At 44.9% G+C, this 18,230-nt stretch overlaps 1 protein-coding gene across 1 annotated transcript in view; it reads left to right on the top strand.

The window, feature by feature from the left end:
• TSNARE1 (t-SNARE domain containing 1) overlaps window positions 1-18,230 on the top strand; it is a gene marked incomplete at its 5' end in the record, with an annotated part of 427,114 nt that overhangs the window by 115,371 nt on the left and 293,513 nt on the right. Inside the window, one exon of the mRNA XM_082499260.1 lies at window positions 15,344-15,434. Within this exon, the coding sequence (XP_082355386.1) occupies window positions 15,344-15,434 (91 nt within the window). The remainder of the gene's footprint in view (window positions 1-15,343; window positions 15,435-18,230) is intronic.

Raw genomic sequence — 18,230 nt, 5'->3', positions numbered from 1 at the left:
AGTGGTTATGAATCTGGATCTCATGTAGCATTTGTATACTGAACAACTGAACAGAGTCCTGAAAATAGAACTAAGAACTGTTTTGGGATATCTGGCTGATTTGATGTCAGTGAAACAATTAACACTGGACGGTAATGAGTCCCATTTGGGGTAGCGTCAAAATTACGTACAATCAGACGTGCTCAGTCCCCCAAAAGCCAAGGGACTTAATGGATGTGTCAGTACCATCTGATAGCCGATCCAGGATTAAAGGTACAAGGACATGAGACATGTTTCTTTTCAGCATGAGAAAATCTGCTTCCTAATCTAATGGATTATCCTCACTTTTTAATTGTAATGGTTTTATTTAGACAACTGTGGGATGATTCATTCAGATCTCTCAAAAGCAGTCCAGGAGTTTGAACTTGGCATGTGCCTCCTGTGCTACCACAGCGCACCCCACCTGATAGAGTTAGCTGGCAAACAAGTAGGAGGGAAAAATCTCTGCTCCTTATGAGCCAAGCTGTCATCATTTACCCAAGGTCTCACGTCCCTGAAGTTCTCCAGATTTTCATTGTACTCCAGAGGTCACTTTTCAGCTGAACAACCTCTTCTGTCCATTTGGGAAAGAAAGGGAAAAAATTGCATTTAGGATCCCTCCCCTTAGCTTCTTGCATTTCAGTTTGACCCTGTTTTGATGGAAGATCCTTTTATTTTAAAAGGAAAGGTCAGTGACATGCTTGAATAACACCTCTCCTGTGGTGCATTGGGCCTTTAATGGATATTGCGCTGTACTCGTTTAAGTAAGTTGTTAGATGGACTTTTTTGGCAGCAATAGCATAAACCTAGCATACTTACCATTTTGTATGAAAGTCCGTTTTTTAGCACTAAAGCACTAAGACTGCAGGGAAACATGTTTGGGCTGATTTGTCTGAGTTTACATCACACTGAGTGCGACTTTCACTGTTTTCTTTTCTTTTGGTGTCACTACCTGCGCAAATACAATGTAATTTTCACATGACCGTAAATACATAATTTGCTCGCTCAGTTACATTAACAATAGCTTGTGTTGAAGCAAGATGACTGACAATCAGTTCCTGCAATATTTTATTCTGCGCATAAGCCCCAATTCAGGGAGAGGAGAAATATTATTGATCTTTCATCAGGCAATTTTCTTCTTTCAAGTACCTGAACTGGACTCTTAATGACAGGGGCTCCCCAGTTCAAGAGGGACAGGGAACTGCTGGAGCGAGTCCAGCGAAGGGCAACTAAGATGATGGAGGGATTGGAGCATCTCCCGTATGAGGAAAGGCTGAGAGAGCTGGGACTCTTTAGCCTGGAGAAGAGAAGGCTGAGGGGAGACCTTATTATGGCATACAAGTATCTAAAGGGTGGGTTGAAGGAGGATGGAGCCAGGCTCTTTTCAATGGTTCCCAGAGGCAGGACGAGGGGCAATGGGCACAAGTTAGAACACAGGAAGTTCCGTTCAAATGCATGGAAACACTTCTTTACGGTTCAGGTGACAGAGCACTGGCACAGGCTGCCCAGGGAGGTTGTGGAGTCCCCTTCCCTGGAGATTTTCAAGACCCGCCTGGATGCAGTCCTGAGTAATGTGCTCTGGGCAATCCTGCTTTAGCAAGGGAGTTGGGCTAGATGATCTCTAGAGGTCCCTTCCAACTCTGAAAACTCTGTGATTCCATGACAGTTCTTAAGCTGAATCCTTTTTTCCCCTAGAGAACAAATTTGCTATCAGTAGCAGAGGTTTCTGATAACGAGACTTACAGTTTCCACATTGGGTTGGAACAATAGGATATTTCCTCTGTCCTTCCCTGTAAAGTTGCTCTGGTGGAGTTCGATATGTGTCTGGTCCATTGCCTTCTGCCAGCAGAAAAAGATAGTCTTGCCCTACCTGAACCACTCAGAGCCTGTTAATTTATAATGAACTTCCTCAGGTCTTTTGTTTTGTTTTGTTTTGTTTTTTGTTTGTTTGTTTGTTTGTTTGTTTGGTGTTTGTTTGTTTGTTTGTTTGTTTGTTTGTTTTAATCCTTCTATTCTATATTTGTGCCCCATTCTTCTTAGGGAAATAACTCTTCGAAGTTTAATTTTTTGGACCACCGGCCGTGCATTTTAATTGTTGCTCTCCCTCTGGAAAGTACTCGTCCTTCTGGCCACAGCCTAAGACGTTTTGGCACGGACCGGGGATGGTGATTTGCACAATTCCTGGAAAAGCAATGCCTTCTGGGTGCTAGTGCAAAATTTATTGCCCCACAAAATGGGGGTCTTCATTCACATGGCCGCTCTTGCGGGTGTTTTATTGGCCAATAAAGTGCCTTGTGTTTTTGTAATCTAACTGCTCGGCTGCTTTATGATCTGGTGTCAGCTGGAGGGTGGTGGGGAAGAGCGACTTGTGGTACATTAGGAATTACGCATTATTGTCACCTGAGAGTCTGAAGGATCTTTAAATTGATGAAATGTGGGGCTGATGAACAGAGAAGCCTTACCAGGAGCATTTCTTTTAAGAGTTTGTCTCTTTTCTGGGAACTTAATAATTCTAACAAAGAGACAGAGGCATCTTTCTGCCTGTTAAATTAAAGTGTTGCTAGAAAGGCGGTGTAAGGCAGAGTGAAACGTAAGTTGAATGGAAAGGACAATGAAGGAGATAGGAAGAAAAGTATTTAGAGATCAAGAACTCTGTATTTTGAGTGTATTCCACTCTGTGCAGGATAAATATATTAATTTCCCTTGCACTTCACAGCTTGCCCTTATGTTCAGAAAGTTGCAGAGATGTCAGATTTAAAGAGGCATATGAAGTATATGGGATAGAGCAATAGGTGGTAAGTAGGCTGCTGAGATCCATTTCTCTTTCCCAGCACAATTCCTTTTAGTCATCTCCGTGTTTTTTGAGAACCAAGTGCGATATGAAAACAAATAAAGACGCTACAAAAAATCCCTCTCTCAAGCAAACATGTTTTAAAGCTGTTTTCTGCCATATATTATTTTCGCTTTTTTCTTTTCCCTGTTCTCTTGCTCAAAAAAAAATCAGAAAAAAAAAATAATAATCTTGGCACCAGTGCCTCAAGGGAGTGTGTTCAGTAAGCGCCAGCACTGTTACCAACTTCAACTTTTTACGCTTCACTTTGTACTTTGAAACGGCTCTTTCCTCCAGCTGGCTTCCCTGTCTGCGTACCACTGTGCTTCAAAATCCCTTCTAGGAAAGGAAGAGGAGGAGGAGAGAGAGAAGATGAGACCAAGTTGTGCGGCACTTCTGGGTTTGCTCTTGTTGGGGAGTTCATGGAGCTGGGCACAAAGGTAAATCATACCCAGTATCAGCAGAAATGCCATTAGTGAGGGCAGAGGTTCCCATCTCATGGTATGTGAAGCAGCCAGATATCATACTTGGGAGCAGGAGTTGACTTGGAACGGAGCTGTGAAGGTAACGTTTTGCTGTCTGAAGAAGCAGCAGTTTGCAGCTCCCTGTTCTGGTCCCCCAGTATCGTTGTACCAGAAGAACTACACTTCTGTCTCAGCGTGTGGCATGGTTTGGGCATCCCAGGTCAGGGGAGATGTGGTCAGAGGACCAGAGCAAGAAGACCTGGTATCTTGGTCTTGGGTGCTGGAGTCGTGCAGGTGAAGGATGTGAATGCCCGTGGATATGCATACGTGTAAGTGCATGGAGGTGTAATGGGGCAGGAGATCATGTCGTAGCTCAGGAGATGTGTCTGGGGTCATCTTCTGGGAATACATCAGTTTACAATGGTGCATAAGTGTTTGTGGAGATGGATATAGAGTAGTAGTAGTAAACAATTGGTGTGAAGTTGTTTTTTGTTTTAGGATTAGAGAACATGGGGATGGTGTTTGGTTTTGGTGAAGTGAACAAGAGGTAACGGGCACAAACTTGACCATAGGAAGTTCCATCTTAACATGAGGAGGAACTTCTTTCCTGTGAGGGTGGCAGAGCACTGGCACAGGCTGCCCAGAGAGGTGGGGGAGTCTCCCACTCTGGAGCCATTCCAAACACACCTGGGCGCCGTCCTGTGCCACTGCTGTAGGTGACCCTGCTCTGACAGGGGGTGAAATGATCTCCAGAGGTCCCTTCCAGCCCTGGCCAGTCTGCGATTCTGTGAAGTAGGTCTCTCTGGGCATGTGGAAATGGTAGGGACAGAAAATTGAGTTCCTTCTCTGTGGGATAAGTGGGACTGATGGCTGAGACCAGGAAGGTGAGATGTGGGACAGGTGTTACAGTGTCTAGTTTGGGAACATGAGCATGTTTGAGAACATAAAAGAACCATATTAAGATAATAGTTTTTGTGGATAGAAAGATGTGTGTCTGTGTACTGTGATAACGAGAGCACCAGAAGATGCTTATCCATTTAGAAGGATAAGTTCTCACTGCACACGGACTCTACAGATCAGCCATGTTTGAAGTAAGCTTGTCTGGGAAGATGTACTTAAATCCCAGGTGGCTAAACCCCAAATCATCATGTCCCATCTAAATGGAGTTTCCAGATGGAAAAGAAAGAGATGTCAAGAGAAATCGAGGTTGTGGGATCCGTACATATCTGCCTTGGAAGCCAAAAGCTCTGCCACTGCCTCTGCCAGTGATGGTAATTAAGCAAATTAAATAGATCAGGAGTTTGCTAAGTGCTCAGTTGCTTTGTGCGATACTTCCCCGTTAGTGGATTTTGCATCCATCTTCAACATCTGTTGTAAATGCCAAGCCATTTGCACTGATTGTCCGGACAGCTTAGCTAATTGATATTTACAGTGCAACATTTATTAACTTCAATATGAAGGTTTATGTAGGCTTTCGCCTGTGCCTAAAAGGTGGATTTCTAACAAACCTGATGTCCCGCTGGCTTTTGGTGCTGTTTTTTTGAAATAGTGTCTTCCCGTTACCTGTTAAGGAAATCAGTGTGTATCAAACCTTCCTCCAAGAGGGTCTTTGAGTTTTATGAATCACAGAAGAGAATCATTTAGGTTGGAAAAGACCCTTAAGATCATCGAGTCCAACCATTAACCTGGTACTGCCGAGTTACCACTAAACCACGTCCCTCAGCACCACATCTACACGTCTTTTAAATACCTCCAGGGATGGTGACTCCACCACTTCCCTGGGCAGCCTGTTCCCATGCTTGACAACCCTTTCGGTGAAGAATTTTTTCCTAGTATCCAATCTAAACCTCTCCTGGTGCAACTTGAGGCCATTTCCTCTTGTCCTATCTCTTGTTACTTGGGAGAAGAGACTGACCCCCACCTCGCTACAACCTCCTTTCAGGGAGCTGTAGGGAGCGATAAGGTCTCCCCTCAGCCTCCTTTTCTCCAGGCTGAACACCCCCAGGTCCCTCAGCTGCTCCTTATAAGACTTGTCCTCCAGACCCCTCACCAGCTCCGTTGCCCTTTTCTGGACACGCTCCAGGACCTCAATGTCTTTCTTGTAGTGAGGGGCCCAAAACTGAACACAGTACTCGAGGTGGGGCCTCACCAGTGCCAAGTACAAGGGGACGATCACTGCCCCAATCCTGCTGGCCACGCTGTTTCTGATACAGGCCAGGATGTCATTGAACTTCTTGCCCACCTGGACACACTGCTGGCTCATATTTATGGTTACATTGCGTTCATTTGTCATCTGGGACCGAGTGGGGAGTTCAGTGTAACCTCATCACATGTGTTCCCTTTGCCAACCTGCTTCCTTCTGAAACCCATAGCTGTGATTTCTGCCGTGATTGAGCACGGAGCCTCCGTGTTTGCGCACCGCTGCAATGCTTCCTGGGTGTTTGTCCATTGATTCTTAAAGCTGAGCTTCCTGGAGATGATAAACCACCTGGTTTTGCATTTTAGACTACAGAAGAATTGCTCGGTCACTGCCTTTCTTTTTTAAATTTCTTGCTAGTCAAAGGGTGGCCTTTTTTCATATGTTTATAAGACAGTCTGTTTGCTACACATTGACGATTTCAGTGGTACAATCACTGCTAATGCCTTTTTTTTTCTCACTTAAATCCCGATTGAGGAACTGGATTTAGGCACATCGCTTAATTTAAGTATACACATAGGAGGGCTTGTGCTTTAATACCCCTAACTAGAAATGCACAAATAATAACAACACGCTGAGAGGTGTCTCAAGCTCTTTGTTTGCCCTTGATTTCTTGCTCACTTCACAGGATAATGAAACACCTCGCGTTCGTTTGAGTGAAATGGATTCATTTTTCAATTAAAATTGCCTGGTTTTAAGCAAAGATGGCTTTTTTAAAAAATGAAACATGTATTTTCTGGGATGAAAATGCCTGCGTCTCACAAATTTATGTGATTTATTCCATTTTTGCATACGTTTGCTCTGGATCTTCTTGCCACAGGAAAAAAAAAAAATTGGTGGCCAAGAAAAAACGTGAAACAGCAAAAGCAACTTTTAAAATCAGAATAAAGCCTCAAAAGCTCTACATCTCTGTTCACCAAAACTTTTCACACTCCAAAGTACAGGGCGCTGGCTCTTTCATTAATGATGGTTTCAGCGCCGTTTCTCAAGGAGAGCTAAAGCAATCGATCACTCATTCACATCAGTAAAATGCCCTTCATCTTTACTTTTCACAGTGCCATACCGAGTATTAACCCACATTAAATGCTAAAACCAAGAGAGCAAGTGTGGGAAGGATAATAGGCTAAATTAATCTGCAGTGCAATTTATCTCCTGCCCATTTGTCCCTGTCTTTCCTGCCTCCACGTGTGCGTGTAGGACATGTTCTTGCACACTCGTGCACGCACGCTCACTCATCCAGGCTATCCCAATGGCTTCATTGGTTGGGATTGGCGTGTACAGGAAGGGGGGTGGATTGCCATATCGTTGATAGCATGGAAGCATGTCATATTAATTAAAAAACCATCCAGTAATGACAGAAAACCTGATGTAGTATGAAGCGGTGCTCTTAACACCAACCGTGATCCTGAAAATGCTAGCTAGACCTGGGATGTAGCCACTGGGATTCACGTTAAAATATGATAGATAGGACTGCCATCTCCTGCAGTGCTGAGCCTGTGGGTGGCCCTGGCTCAGCCCCACGCTCAGTAATCTCTTGCAATAGAGGGGTTTGTGGCAGGGAATTTCCTAAATAGGGAGGCGTGAGCTTCTTTTGTTTCTGATTCTACTCTGAAATGCAGGAGCAAATTTCTACAGGAGGATAAACGATGAGAAAATGTATTTGAGCAGATACATCAGTCGTCTTTTTTTGGCTGTATGAAGCACTTGTGATTCAATATATTGTTTATTGCATTTTGTGTCTGTAGATTCCAGCCTTCGTTCTGAAACCGCCAGGTTATAAGAGGAAGTGTGCATATATTGGAGTCCACGTGCATAGTGTTTCCAAAAAGATATAGAGGTTAAAAACATAAGACAACATCCATGTCTCTGCAAATTTCAGGGAAGGGGGACAGTTTCAAACGGTCTTTTACGGTATATAAAATATTGCCTGTGTTTGTGGACTAGGTGCAGGACTCAGAAAGCGTGTAGCTCTCCCTGTATCTCCCTGCAAGTTGACTGGCACCATTAATTCCTGCTGCAAAGTCGTAAATGCAGCAACCCTGAGCCTTAGGTGGTCATAATGCTTCTGAAAATCCTGGAAAGACGTCTCTGATCCAAGCTTCAGCAAAGAGCTGCAGTAAATTACTGGAAGAAAGGCATGGTAACAACTACATGTAGATTGGAGAGTGGATTGAGAGCAGCCCTGAGGAGAAGGACTCGGGGATGTTGATGAGAAGTTCAGCATGAGCCAGCAATGGGCACTCGCAGCCCAAAAAGCCACACACATCCTGGGCTGCATCTGGAATCAGCGTGGCCAGCAGGGCGAGGGAGGAGATGCTAGTCTACTCTGCTCTCATGAGACCTCGCCTGGAGTACTGCGTCCAGCTCTGGAGCTCCCCAACATAAGAAGGACGTGGACCTGTTGGAGTGAGTCCAGAGGAGGCTGTGAAGATGCTCTGAGGGCTGGAACACCTCTGCTATGAGGAGAAGCTGAGAGAGTTGGGATTGTTCAGCCTGGAGAAGAGAAGGCTCCAAGGACACCTTATTGCAGTCTTCCAGTACCTACAGGAAAGATGGGGAGGGACTCTTCATCAGGGAGTGGAGTGACAGGACAAGGGGTAACGGTTTTAAACTGAAAGAGGGGAGATTTAGATTAGATATTAGGAAGAATTTTTTCTCTCTGAGGGTGGTGAGCCCCTGGCGCAAGTTGCCCGGAGAAGCTGTGGCTGCCCCATCCCTGGAGGTGTTCAAGGCCAGGCTGGATGGGGCTTTGAGCAACCTGGTCTGGTGGGAGGTGTCCCTGCCTGTGCCAGGGGGGTTGGAACTAGATGATCTTTCAAGGTCTCGTCCAACCTAAACATTCTATGATTCTATGATTGTATGTTCCTCAGTTGCTTCCTGGTGTTGGTACAGGCACCTTTGGCTATGCCGTCGAGAATTGCTGCAGGGATACGTCCCATTAACCTTTCCGTGACAGATGTTAAGCCGTGGTCCGCTCGTTAATGCAGAAATGCGAAAGGCACAAGAGAATTAAAAAGCGCAGGCAAAGCAATCAGAATGGTCACGGTTTGATGTCATTTATCTTAGGGCGCTAAAAGGATTGTCGGGGCAGTACTGGAATTGCTGGTGAATGTTAAGAGCTCACGGAGGGCAGCCGAGGTCTTCGGGCTGGAAAGGAAGTGACCTGCTTGCTTTTTTGCAGGAATGTGGGGCGGGAAGATGGGTAACTTCTGTACAACCTAAGTTGCAAGAACAGTTGAAAAGAAGTAAGCAGTTTATCGGCACCTGGAGGAAAAAGAAAAAAAAAAAAAAAAAGAAGAGGACTATCATGATCAGTAGGCACCAGGGTTCATCAAAATGAAATTATGGTGAATTAAATTAATTTCTGTCTCTGATAAGCTAAGAGGCTTACTGGATAATGACAGAGAGGGAGGTGTAATATAGCTCAGTGCTAGCAAGGCGTTTACAGAGGATCCAAGGGGCTCCTTTATTAGGGAATAAAGTGAAACTTGCAAAATTAAAACTTACTTGGGAATAGTAGGGGTGGAACAAGGAAAAAATAACTTGAGAGGTGACTAATGGCCGTGACATTGTTAAGCTGCTCCCCGTGGGGTCCTGGTTTGAGCGCTCTCCGAGCTGTCTGTAAGGACTGACAGATGAAGTCTGAGGCGATGCTGAGCTAATCTGTAGGTGATGCGGGGTTAAGAGGGGGTCTTATATACTGTCCTGGAGATAATTTAATTGAAAACCACAAACCTGAGTTTCTGGTAGTAGGTCAATGAGTAACTAGCTGTTTGCAAAGACTGGTCAAATTCTGAGGGGAGCAAATACTCTCCTTATTTTAGTAATAACTGATTCTTCATTTTTTTTATTATTATTTAGTTTTAAGGAGCAATGCAAAAAAAAAAAAAAAAGGTGAAAAATTTTGCCAGGGTTTCCGTTGTTGTATATTGCCCTGGTTGCATTTTTGTGATTAAATCATTTTTGTGACTCGCTATCTGACCACAATTCATATGTTTTTTAATCCAGAACCGCTGAAAAACATCGCTGCTAGCCTATAGCCGTGTCCATCTCTAGAGATGACACAGCACCCGTGCCAGGTGGATTTCAAATACCTCCCCTTCTCTTCCCACACGACCGCAGATCATCCCCTAAGCTCCCTGAAGAAAAATATTACCACATCCCCTCATGCTTTCAAGGGAAAGGTAAATTGGAAATCTGTGACGCTTTTATTATAGAATATTGTGTGGCTTGGAACTTGGAAGTAGCAGTCCATTTTTCTCTTGACTTTCACTGTGCTGGATGATTTACACCTATGCAAAGGGGTTTGCTGACAGACCCAGAAATAGAGCCCATGTTTTCCTCTGTTGTAAATGGTTTCTCAACATGCACAATCAGGTCCTACAGGAAAGGGGGAAAAAGTAGAGTTGTGAGTGTTAGTTTGGAGCCAGAACAAGTGGATTTAGACTTTCTTCCTTTGGTGACTGTAACAATACAGTAGTTTAGGGCTTAGTGAAAAAAACTTTCCTCCTTAGCTCATCTTGCTGCTTTGTTTACATCTGCGAGAAGTACTTATAGATCATAAAATCATAGAATCATAGAAAGGTTTAGGTTGGAAAGGACCTTGAAGATCATTAAGTTCCAAACCCCCTCCATAGGCAAGGACACCTCCCACTAGACCAGGTTGCCCAAGGCCATGTCCAGCCTGGCCTTGAACACCTCCAGGGATGGGGCCTCAACAGCTTCTCTGGGCAACCTGTTCCAGTGCCTCACCACACTGAGAGTGAAAAATTTCTTCCTAATGTTTAATCTGAACCTGCCCTCTTCCAGTTTAAAGCCATTCCTCCTCGTCTATCACTACATGCCCTTGTAAAAAGTCCTTCCCCAGCTCTCCTGTAGGCCCCCTTTAGGTACTGGAAGGCCGCAATGAGATCTCCCTGGAGCCTTCTCTTCTCCAGGCTGAACAGCCCCAACTCGCTCAGCCTCTCCTCATAGGAGAGGTGCTCCAGCCCTCGGATCATCCTCATGGCTCTCCTCTGGACACACTCCAGCAGATCCATGTCCTTCTTCTCTTGGGGACTCCAGAGCTGGATGCAGTACTGCAGGTGGGGTCTCACGAGAGTGGAGTAGAGGGGCAGAATCACCTCTTTTGACCTGCTGGCCACACTTCTGATGCAGCCCAGGATAAGGTTGGCCTTCTGGACTGTGATCGCACACTGCTGGCTCATGTTGAGCTTCTCGTCAATCAACCCATCCAGGTCCTCCTCAGAGCTGCTCTCCAGCCATTCCCCGCCAAGCCTGGATTTTTGCTTGGCAGTGCCCCGACCCAGATGTAGGACCTTGCTCTTGTCCTTGTTGAACTGCATGAGGTTGGCTTGGGCCCACCTCTACAGCCTGTCCAGGACCCTCTGGATGGCATCCCTCCCCTCCAGTGTGTCTACCTCACCAAAGAGCTTGGTATCATCAGCAAACTTGCTGAGGGTGCACTCGTCCCCACTGTCCATGTCACCAACAAAGATGTTGAACAGATGAGAGATGCCCACTGCGTTCATCCCTCCCTGTATGTGGAAGCACAGCCAGCAGCCCCTGAGGACAAGGCGTGGGGCTGCCTGTGGGCAGTAAGTTGTAGTGGTCTAATGCAGCACAAGTTTCCATCCTATAGATAAGTGTTTGCTGACACAGCTGTTGAATGCATCATCCTGGATCACATATTTCTGGAAATATCCTTAGCTCTGCTCTAGGATCATTCCGGCTGTGTAGGAGACACCCAAAAGTGGTGGATTACCGCTGAAGGGTGGACTTCTCTGCAGCGCCTTTGGAGGTGCCCCTCTCCACAGACGGTGAAGGACTTCTCTTGGCGTTGCTCTGAAGTTAAGCACCTTGATTAGGTGGAGGAGGGGGAATAGGAGCCTCAGGGACTAAGTATCCCTTGCACTCTTGTGCCTATGGCCAATGCATAAAGTTTTATATTCATGTATTTATAGCTTGAGGAGATCTGTCAGCTTCTACAGATGTCAGTCCTTCACAAAATCCAGCTCTAAGCCAGGGAAGAGATTGGCTAAAGTCTTAATGGTGCATCCCAGGAGGTATTTAAGGGTCGTGTAGATACAGTGCTCAGGGACATGGTTTAGTGGTGGGCTTGTCAGTGTTAGGTTAAAGATCAGACTAGATGGTCTTACAGGTCTTTTTCAGTCTAGGAGATTCTGTGATTCTGTGTGATTCTATGACTGATGCACCCTTACATCTCCAACAACAATGGAATATATGTAAATGCGGACACTCAGCCTATTTCTGCTTAAGCCACAGATCATGCAGCTCAGTGCTCTGTTCCACGCACTATAATTTTTACCGTTTTTTTTGTACGAGAAACCTGCAGTGAGGATTGTTACAGCTGCTGCGCAAAAGAGAAGTATGTGGTTAAGTTATTCTGTACTACCTGGCTTAACTGTAGCCAAACCTACTTGACCACCCAGTTCCTAAATGCATAAACTAACTCCATTGCTGTGCAGTTGCACTGTGCCAAAAGAAGACCCAAAAATCTAATGAAGTTTAAGCCGGTACAGTAAAGATATCCTTGATCTGTACCTGAAAAACTTATTATTGCGCTTATATTTGGGATCAGATGAAAGTAAAATAAGCCGTATCCTGTATTACAAATGGAAATGCCTTTCTCCTGCCGGAATGAGAAAACAAAGCTCTTTGGGATTATTGAGTGGCAGCAGGCACGGTGAGGCAGGGAGAAGTCTTTCCCTTGTTGGTCTTTGCCGTTGCATTTGGGGTCTGATTACTTTTTGTTGACTCGGTCATTCATCAAGTATCTCAAAGACACGGTGCAAAGAGTAGTTAAGCTCCTTCATCCCGTCCCTGCGGAGAAGGGAAGCAGCCGTCGTCGCATCTGCGCCTTTGCTGTGCTCATTTTCAAACTGGATAAATAAATTAGAGATATGGTCGTTCAAAGAACAAACTGTAAGCAGCTGCGCGCTGGGGATTGTGGATGCGGCGGACCGTACTTCTCCGGTAAAGAAAACAGCAGCAATAGGAAACTTTTAGGCAGCAGTGTGGCATCTCTTGTATTATTTAGCACATTGTCTTTGCAATCTTTGTGCATCCAGAAATGCACAGCGAGAGATGTTATTCTCCCTAAGAGATGTCCTTTTTGTTTTTCCTCTTAGAGAGCTTATTTTCAGAGTAGCGCTGCAGACAGATAAGTCTTTTACAACGTTTATATTTTAGGTACTCGGTATCTCCATAGACTATTTGACTTACTATTGTGTGGAGGACTTTTTTCAGAAGCAAATTTTATTCATCAGAGACACCCCTTTAATTAACTTCCACACTTCCATGGGGAGAGGAATATAAAGAAAGCTAATAATAATAATAATAATAATAGTGACATATCTTGTTACCATTACATATTAAAATAAAATGCTGCGGGGAGTGGAGTTTCAAGGCCTCTTTTTTTAATGAAGATCTTAATAGCATTTAATGTGAATTAAATATAATCACTGTCTGATTCCTGAGCATATCTCTGAGGCTGAAGAATTAGAAGTTAATTGTGCTGACAACATAGTGGGAAGTACCAAAATCAAGCACCAGCATGTTGGTTAAAGTGCATTTTGAATTGAAGAGGTGGAAGGCAGAACTTTTATTTTTTGTACTCCCGCTCCCAGTTATTTTGCAGCAGTTCAGTGCAAAGTTGGTGCGCGGCGTGGATTTATTACATAAGGAATGTAACATAAAATTTACATTAGTATGCAAATGAAGGAGACTTTATTTAACTTTAGAGATTGGGAAGGATCAGGCGCATGAGCCTAACAAGCCATTTTACTTTAGGGATGGGGAATTGTCGGTATGTAAATCCCTGACTCGTTCTGTGGGCAGGTAATTTAATGAGGTCTACAAAGTGACTGGACGTCAACTCCAGCGTCTTGCATTGCGTTAAGAGGAATTAGTTGTGGAAGTCTCGGGCTTGAAACTGCTGCTTATGAAATTCATGCACTTGGTGGCAAGATTTACTTGATTAAAAGATTGGGGATCGGGCTAACTTTGTACTCCTCAAGGTGGGCGATGTGACAGAATTCAATTCCCAGCTCCCTCTCTCGCGATGGCAGTGTGGAATACCTGTCTGTGGTAGATATGACCTCTTCCGTCTCAAATTACAAGTGATGTAATTAGTCAGCTGGTGCAGCGGATCCTGGGATCATAAATAAATGAAGCGCGCTTTGATGAGTGGATATAGAAATGGTATCTTCATTTAACTCAGAATAACTGGTTATCAGATCCCGTCTTGTTTTTACGTGACATTATTTCACTTTCCTGTCTGGTGCCAAAGGAATCCACACCTTCAGTGTGCTTGTTCAACCCTTAACGTACGTCTGAATTACTGTTCCACAGCTAAGAGACGTTATCTTCACAGTACGTTCGGCTTTCGCTTGTATACCTGGTAGGTACAAGGCATAAAATTAAGTGTAATTTTATCCTAGACAGCTTTCCCACCTGAGCTGTCTGCACTGAGGTCTTGCTGAAGTGGATAAAGTCTGCAAAACTTTGCTATGGGGGTGAATATCGCAGTTCCCGGTGCCTGTGTCCATCACTGACCAGATGGAGATGACAGTCAGTGGAGTGTTTGTTGAGAGGACTCAAACTATTTGTAGTTAAGGTTGCATTTGGTAAAGGCTGTTTGGGGGCTGGCCTTGTTCCTCAAAGGAGGGACATAAAGAAGGAGTTGACTTAAGTCTTGAAAGTGTTGATCTCCATCAGTCCTGACAGAGAACAGGAAGGGGCTGAAGCACCAGGACGGGCCATAGGTCTTCAGGACAGAGGGGCCATAAATAGTCATCTTAACAGTTTTTAATCAAAGGACTTCTATTCACTCCACATTCCACCCACCCTGAAAAAAGAGCACTGACAACTGAGTCTTTTCAAAGCAACCCTGGCTCAAATGTGTCCTCCGAGAGAGGAAAAAAAAAAAGATCATTTTCTCCAGATCTTTTTTGAGTCTTTCTCATGTTTTTGACTGAAGCATTATGGAAAACCACCCCTTTCTGACTAAAAAGATGTGCAGTGCTCCCTGGGGAAGCTTAGAGGCTGAAAATACCCCGTTGACCTTATAAAGCTTGAGAACTACTGGATTGAGCTAATAAATACCTTTGGGCAGCATTTATGTCTCTTCCCCCTACTTTGTGTGGTCCTGAACACTGAAGCCAGCAACCAGTGCTTACAAGAATAATGGTACTGGAATTTGGGGTGTAAAGGGGAGGGACAACCACGAGTGGAGAGGGGACTGGTTTGGCTCCCTGCCTGCCTGTTTCAGCGCTCGTAAAGCAGCTCTGCACCTTTGTGTTCCCAGTGCTTTCCCGGAGTTACTATGTCATTAGCAGGTAGATGATCACGGTAAGTAAATATGTCCTGCGCAATTTCTGTCTCTACAAATTTCTCTTCTGAATACAAAATTTTCCCGCGCCATCCATCGGGTAACTCCCCATTCCCATCTCTTTTTGCTACACAAACCTTCTTTCGACTATTTTAGTTGCAATACCAACCATCTGTGATGGCCTCGTTACCTGCCCCCACGCTATTTTCACCTTATATTCCCCCATTGACTTTGCAGGTCCACAGCTGTTACCTGTGTTCTGATCACAGGAGGAACATTTTGGGCAGCTCCTTGCTAAGTGTTTTCTACAGCCTTCTGGCTGCCATTGCCGGTCAAGGCCCCGGACTTTCGTAGTTCTAATGTGGCTCCACGCACTGTGTGTTGTGTTGTCTCAATTGCTCTGCAGCTTGAAAAAGTTCTCTAAGTGTCTCATTATGCAATTAATTTTAATTGCAATTTGCATCATCTCTTCTCTTCTGCAGGCATGCAACCCAGCAGGAGACTAATAAAACCATCACGACTAGCACCAAAGCCATCAAGCAGCTGTCTGAGGTTGTCAGAGGCTCATCCAGGGTACGTGTCATTCAAGATGCTGTTGGGGGAGTGTGCTGGGGCTTATGGAGGGAGGAATAATGAAAATAGAAGTGGTAGTGGGTGCTTTAAAGCTGTTGAGCTCCATGTCCTGTTATAAATTCCTTTCCTGTTACACAATAGGCGTAGCTTGCATTTATGAATTGCCAATGGGAAAACAGATGCAGAATTCAGTTCTTCTCCCCAAACTGGATCATAGAATCATAGAATGGTTTAGGTTGGAAGGGACCTTGAACATCATCTAGTTCCAACCCCCTGCCATGGGCAGGGACACCTCCCACTAGACCAGGTTGCTCAAAGCCCTGTCCAATCTGGCCTTGAACACCGCCAGGGATGGGGCAGCCACGACTTCCCTGGGCAACCTGGGCCAGTGTCTCACCACCCTCAGAGTGAAAAATTTCTTCCTAATATCTAATCTAAATTACCCTCTTCCAGTTTAAAGCCATTCCCCCTCATCCTATCACTACAGTCCCTTGCAAAAAGTCCTTCCCCAGCTCTCCTGTAGGCCCCCTTTAGGGACTGGAAGGCCGCAATAAGATCTCCCTGGAGCCTTCTCTTCTCCACGCTGAACAACCCCAACTCGCTCAGCCTCTCCTCATAAGAGAGGTACTCCAGCCCTCTGATCATCTTTGTGGCCCTCCTTCAGACCTGTTCCAATAGGTCTATGTCTTTCATATGTTTGGGAGCTCCAGAGCTGGATGCAGTACTCCAGGTGAGGTCTCACCAGAGCAGAGTAGACGGGAAGAATCACTTCCCTTCCATCATTTGGAACTGGAAATCAAGAACTCGGCAACAAAGACTTGACTATAGCTCACACCTACCTCAGGGTCTCACTCAGTTTGGGTGAAAGTACTGCAAGAATCACCTGGCTCTGCATGAGTTTGGCATTGATTAAAGACGCAGTTGTGCAGTGGGTGCACCCGGTGCAGATGAGTTTGGGAGTGTGTTGAAGTGTCCGGAAAGCAAAAAGCAGTGGAATATGTCTGGATATGACATTCATTCCGTGCTGTATGCTAGTGTGAAGGCAGTGGTGGGGATGGATAATTACAGACTGGGGCCAGATCAGAGCAGGACTTTGAATCATGGTTTACCCCACAGCAGCCCCATCTGTTGTACGAACCCACTGCTCTTCTGTCATCAGTAGGTTCAACTCATGTGAACAACATTGTCACAGGGGTGTGAATGATCCCCATCCCCTGGTCCCCAATGCAACAGTCGGACAAACAGGAGGTTTCTGGCCTTTCCACAAAGACCTTTACACCCCATATGTTCCTGCTAACTTGTGGTACGTGTCTTGGGGAAGAACAGAAACTTTCTGTGGGGGGCAAACTCCAGCTGCTGTGAGGGTGGAGGAGAAGTTTCACCCACATAACAGGTGATTCATCAACTGAAATGAGAATAAGGACAATTCTTTTCTACTTGATCCTGCCTAGCAGTTTTCTGTTACGTTCTTGCTTCCAGCATCCATATAGTTTCTAGGTCAGGAACTTACCTGAATTGGTGTTTTACCCTCACTCACTTCCTTCCATTCTCCAAAGTCCTGTATTACTTCAACTCTGTTCGCACTGTCCTTCCACCTAGAAAAAACACTGCTCTAAACACACAACTCATCTCTGTCCAAGTGGTTTTTACAGCCTGGATTTAGGTCACTTGCAAACAAGCATCTGAGATAAGGATTTACGTGCTGAATCACCCCAGACGACCTTTATAACCAGTGGAGGACCATGGACCCCACCTAAAAAAACCGAATGGGTGATGATCCGCTCCAGAGGAGGGGGAGGGAAGCCTGGAATGACTGTTCTCCATACGTAGACATCAACCTTATGCAGCCATCAACCTGAATACTTTGATTTTTATTAATATGTTGCTTTGATCACTGGTGGACTACAAGGACTATTTTTTTTTTCTTTTTCTTTTTTCTTCCATACTCTGAGGATAATTGCATCAAAGCTTGATGAAACAGAAGATTCTTTCTTGGAGATGTGGGGGTCTGGGCTGTTTTGTGCTGATCTCCTGGCTCCCTTTTGTGACATAAATTGGGTCCAAAGGGAAATCAGGCAAGGTCACGTTAAACCCAATTACAGTGCCACACCAGAATGTCAATATTTGCCCTTGAAGCCCACGTAGTGACCACTGGGGACTCTCAGCAGAATAGCTTTTACTGTCATGGGGAAAAAAATTGCGAAGTTAAAGGGAGAGTATTTAAGGGCTGAAGGAAATAGACACACAAACAATTATGGTAATATGAGGAATAAACTTGCTGCTCTCTATTGGCATCGCGTAATAACTTTTTCTGCTCCCTGGTCAATTAATTTAACCGATTTTATTTTTTAACTTTTCTAACGGCACGCATTTTAAATAATTAAACCTACAAATTTTGATATAAAGCCTGTAGCCCTCCTCCCATATATAGAAAGAACAGTTCTGGTGGGTATTGGCTGGTGGACGGTAGGTCCCTCTTGGGGATCTGGGTAGCACTGCAAACTTCCCTCCCATAAAATTTCTCACAGCATGAAAAGCCTTCCACTAATTTAGAGCTTTATAGTCAGTCCTTTCCGACCCATTATTTTGCAGGCATGCATGCATGGACAAAAGAATTTTTTTTTTTTTTTTCTTCCTTATTTTCCAGCAGTAACGCACCACCAACAAGGTGCACTGGGGGAGTTTCTCTGACTTCCCTCGAATCTCCAGGTGCTGCTGGAGCTATCGGAGTCAGGATGCCCAACTGAGCAAACTGATAGTAATTCAGGAGCAAAGATACTGACGTAAGTGGATCAG

Source organism: Vanellus vanellus, assembly GCF_965231255.1.
Source record: "Vanellus vanellus genome assembly, chromosome: 2".
NCBI lineage: Eukaryota > Metazoa > Chordata > Aves > Charadriiformes > Charadriidae > Vanellus > Vanellus vanellus.
This window is presented reverse-complemented; position numbering and strand designations above follow the sequence as displayed.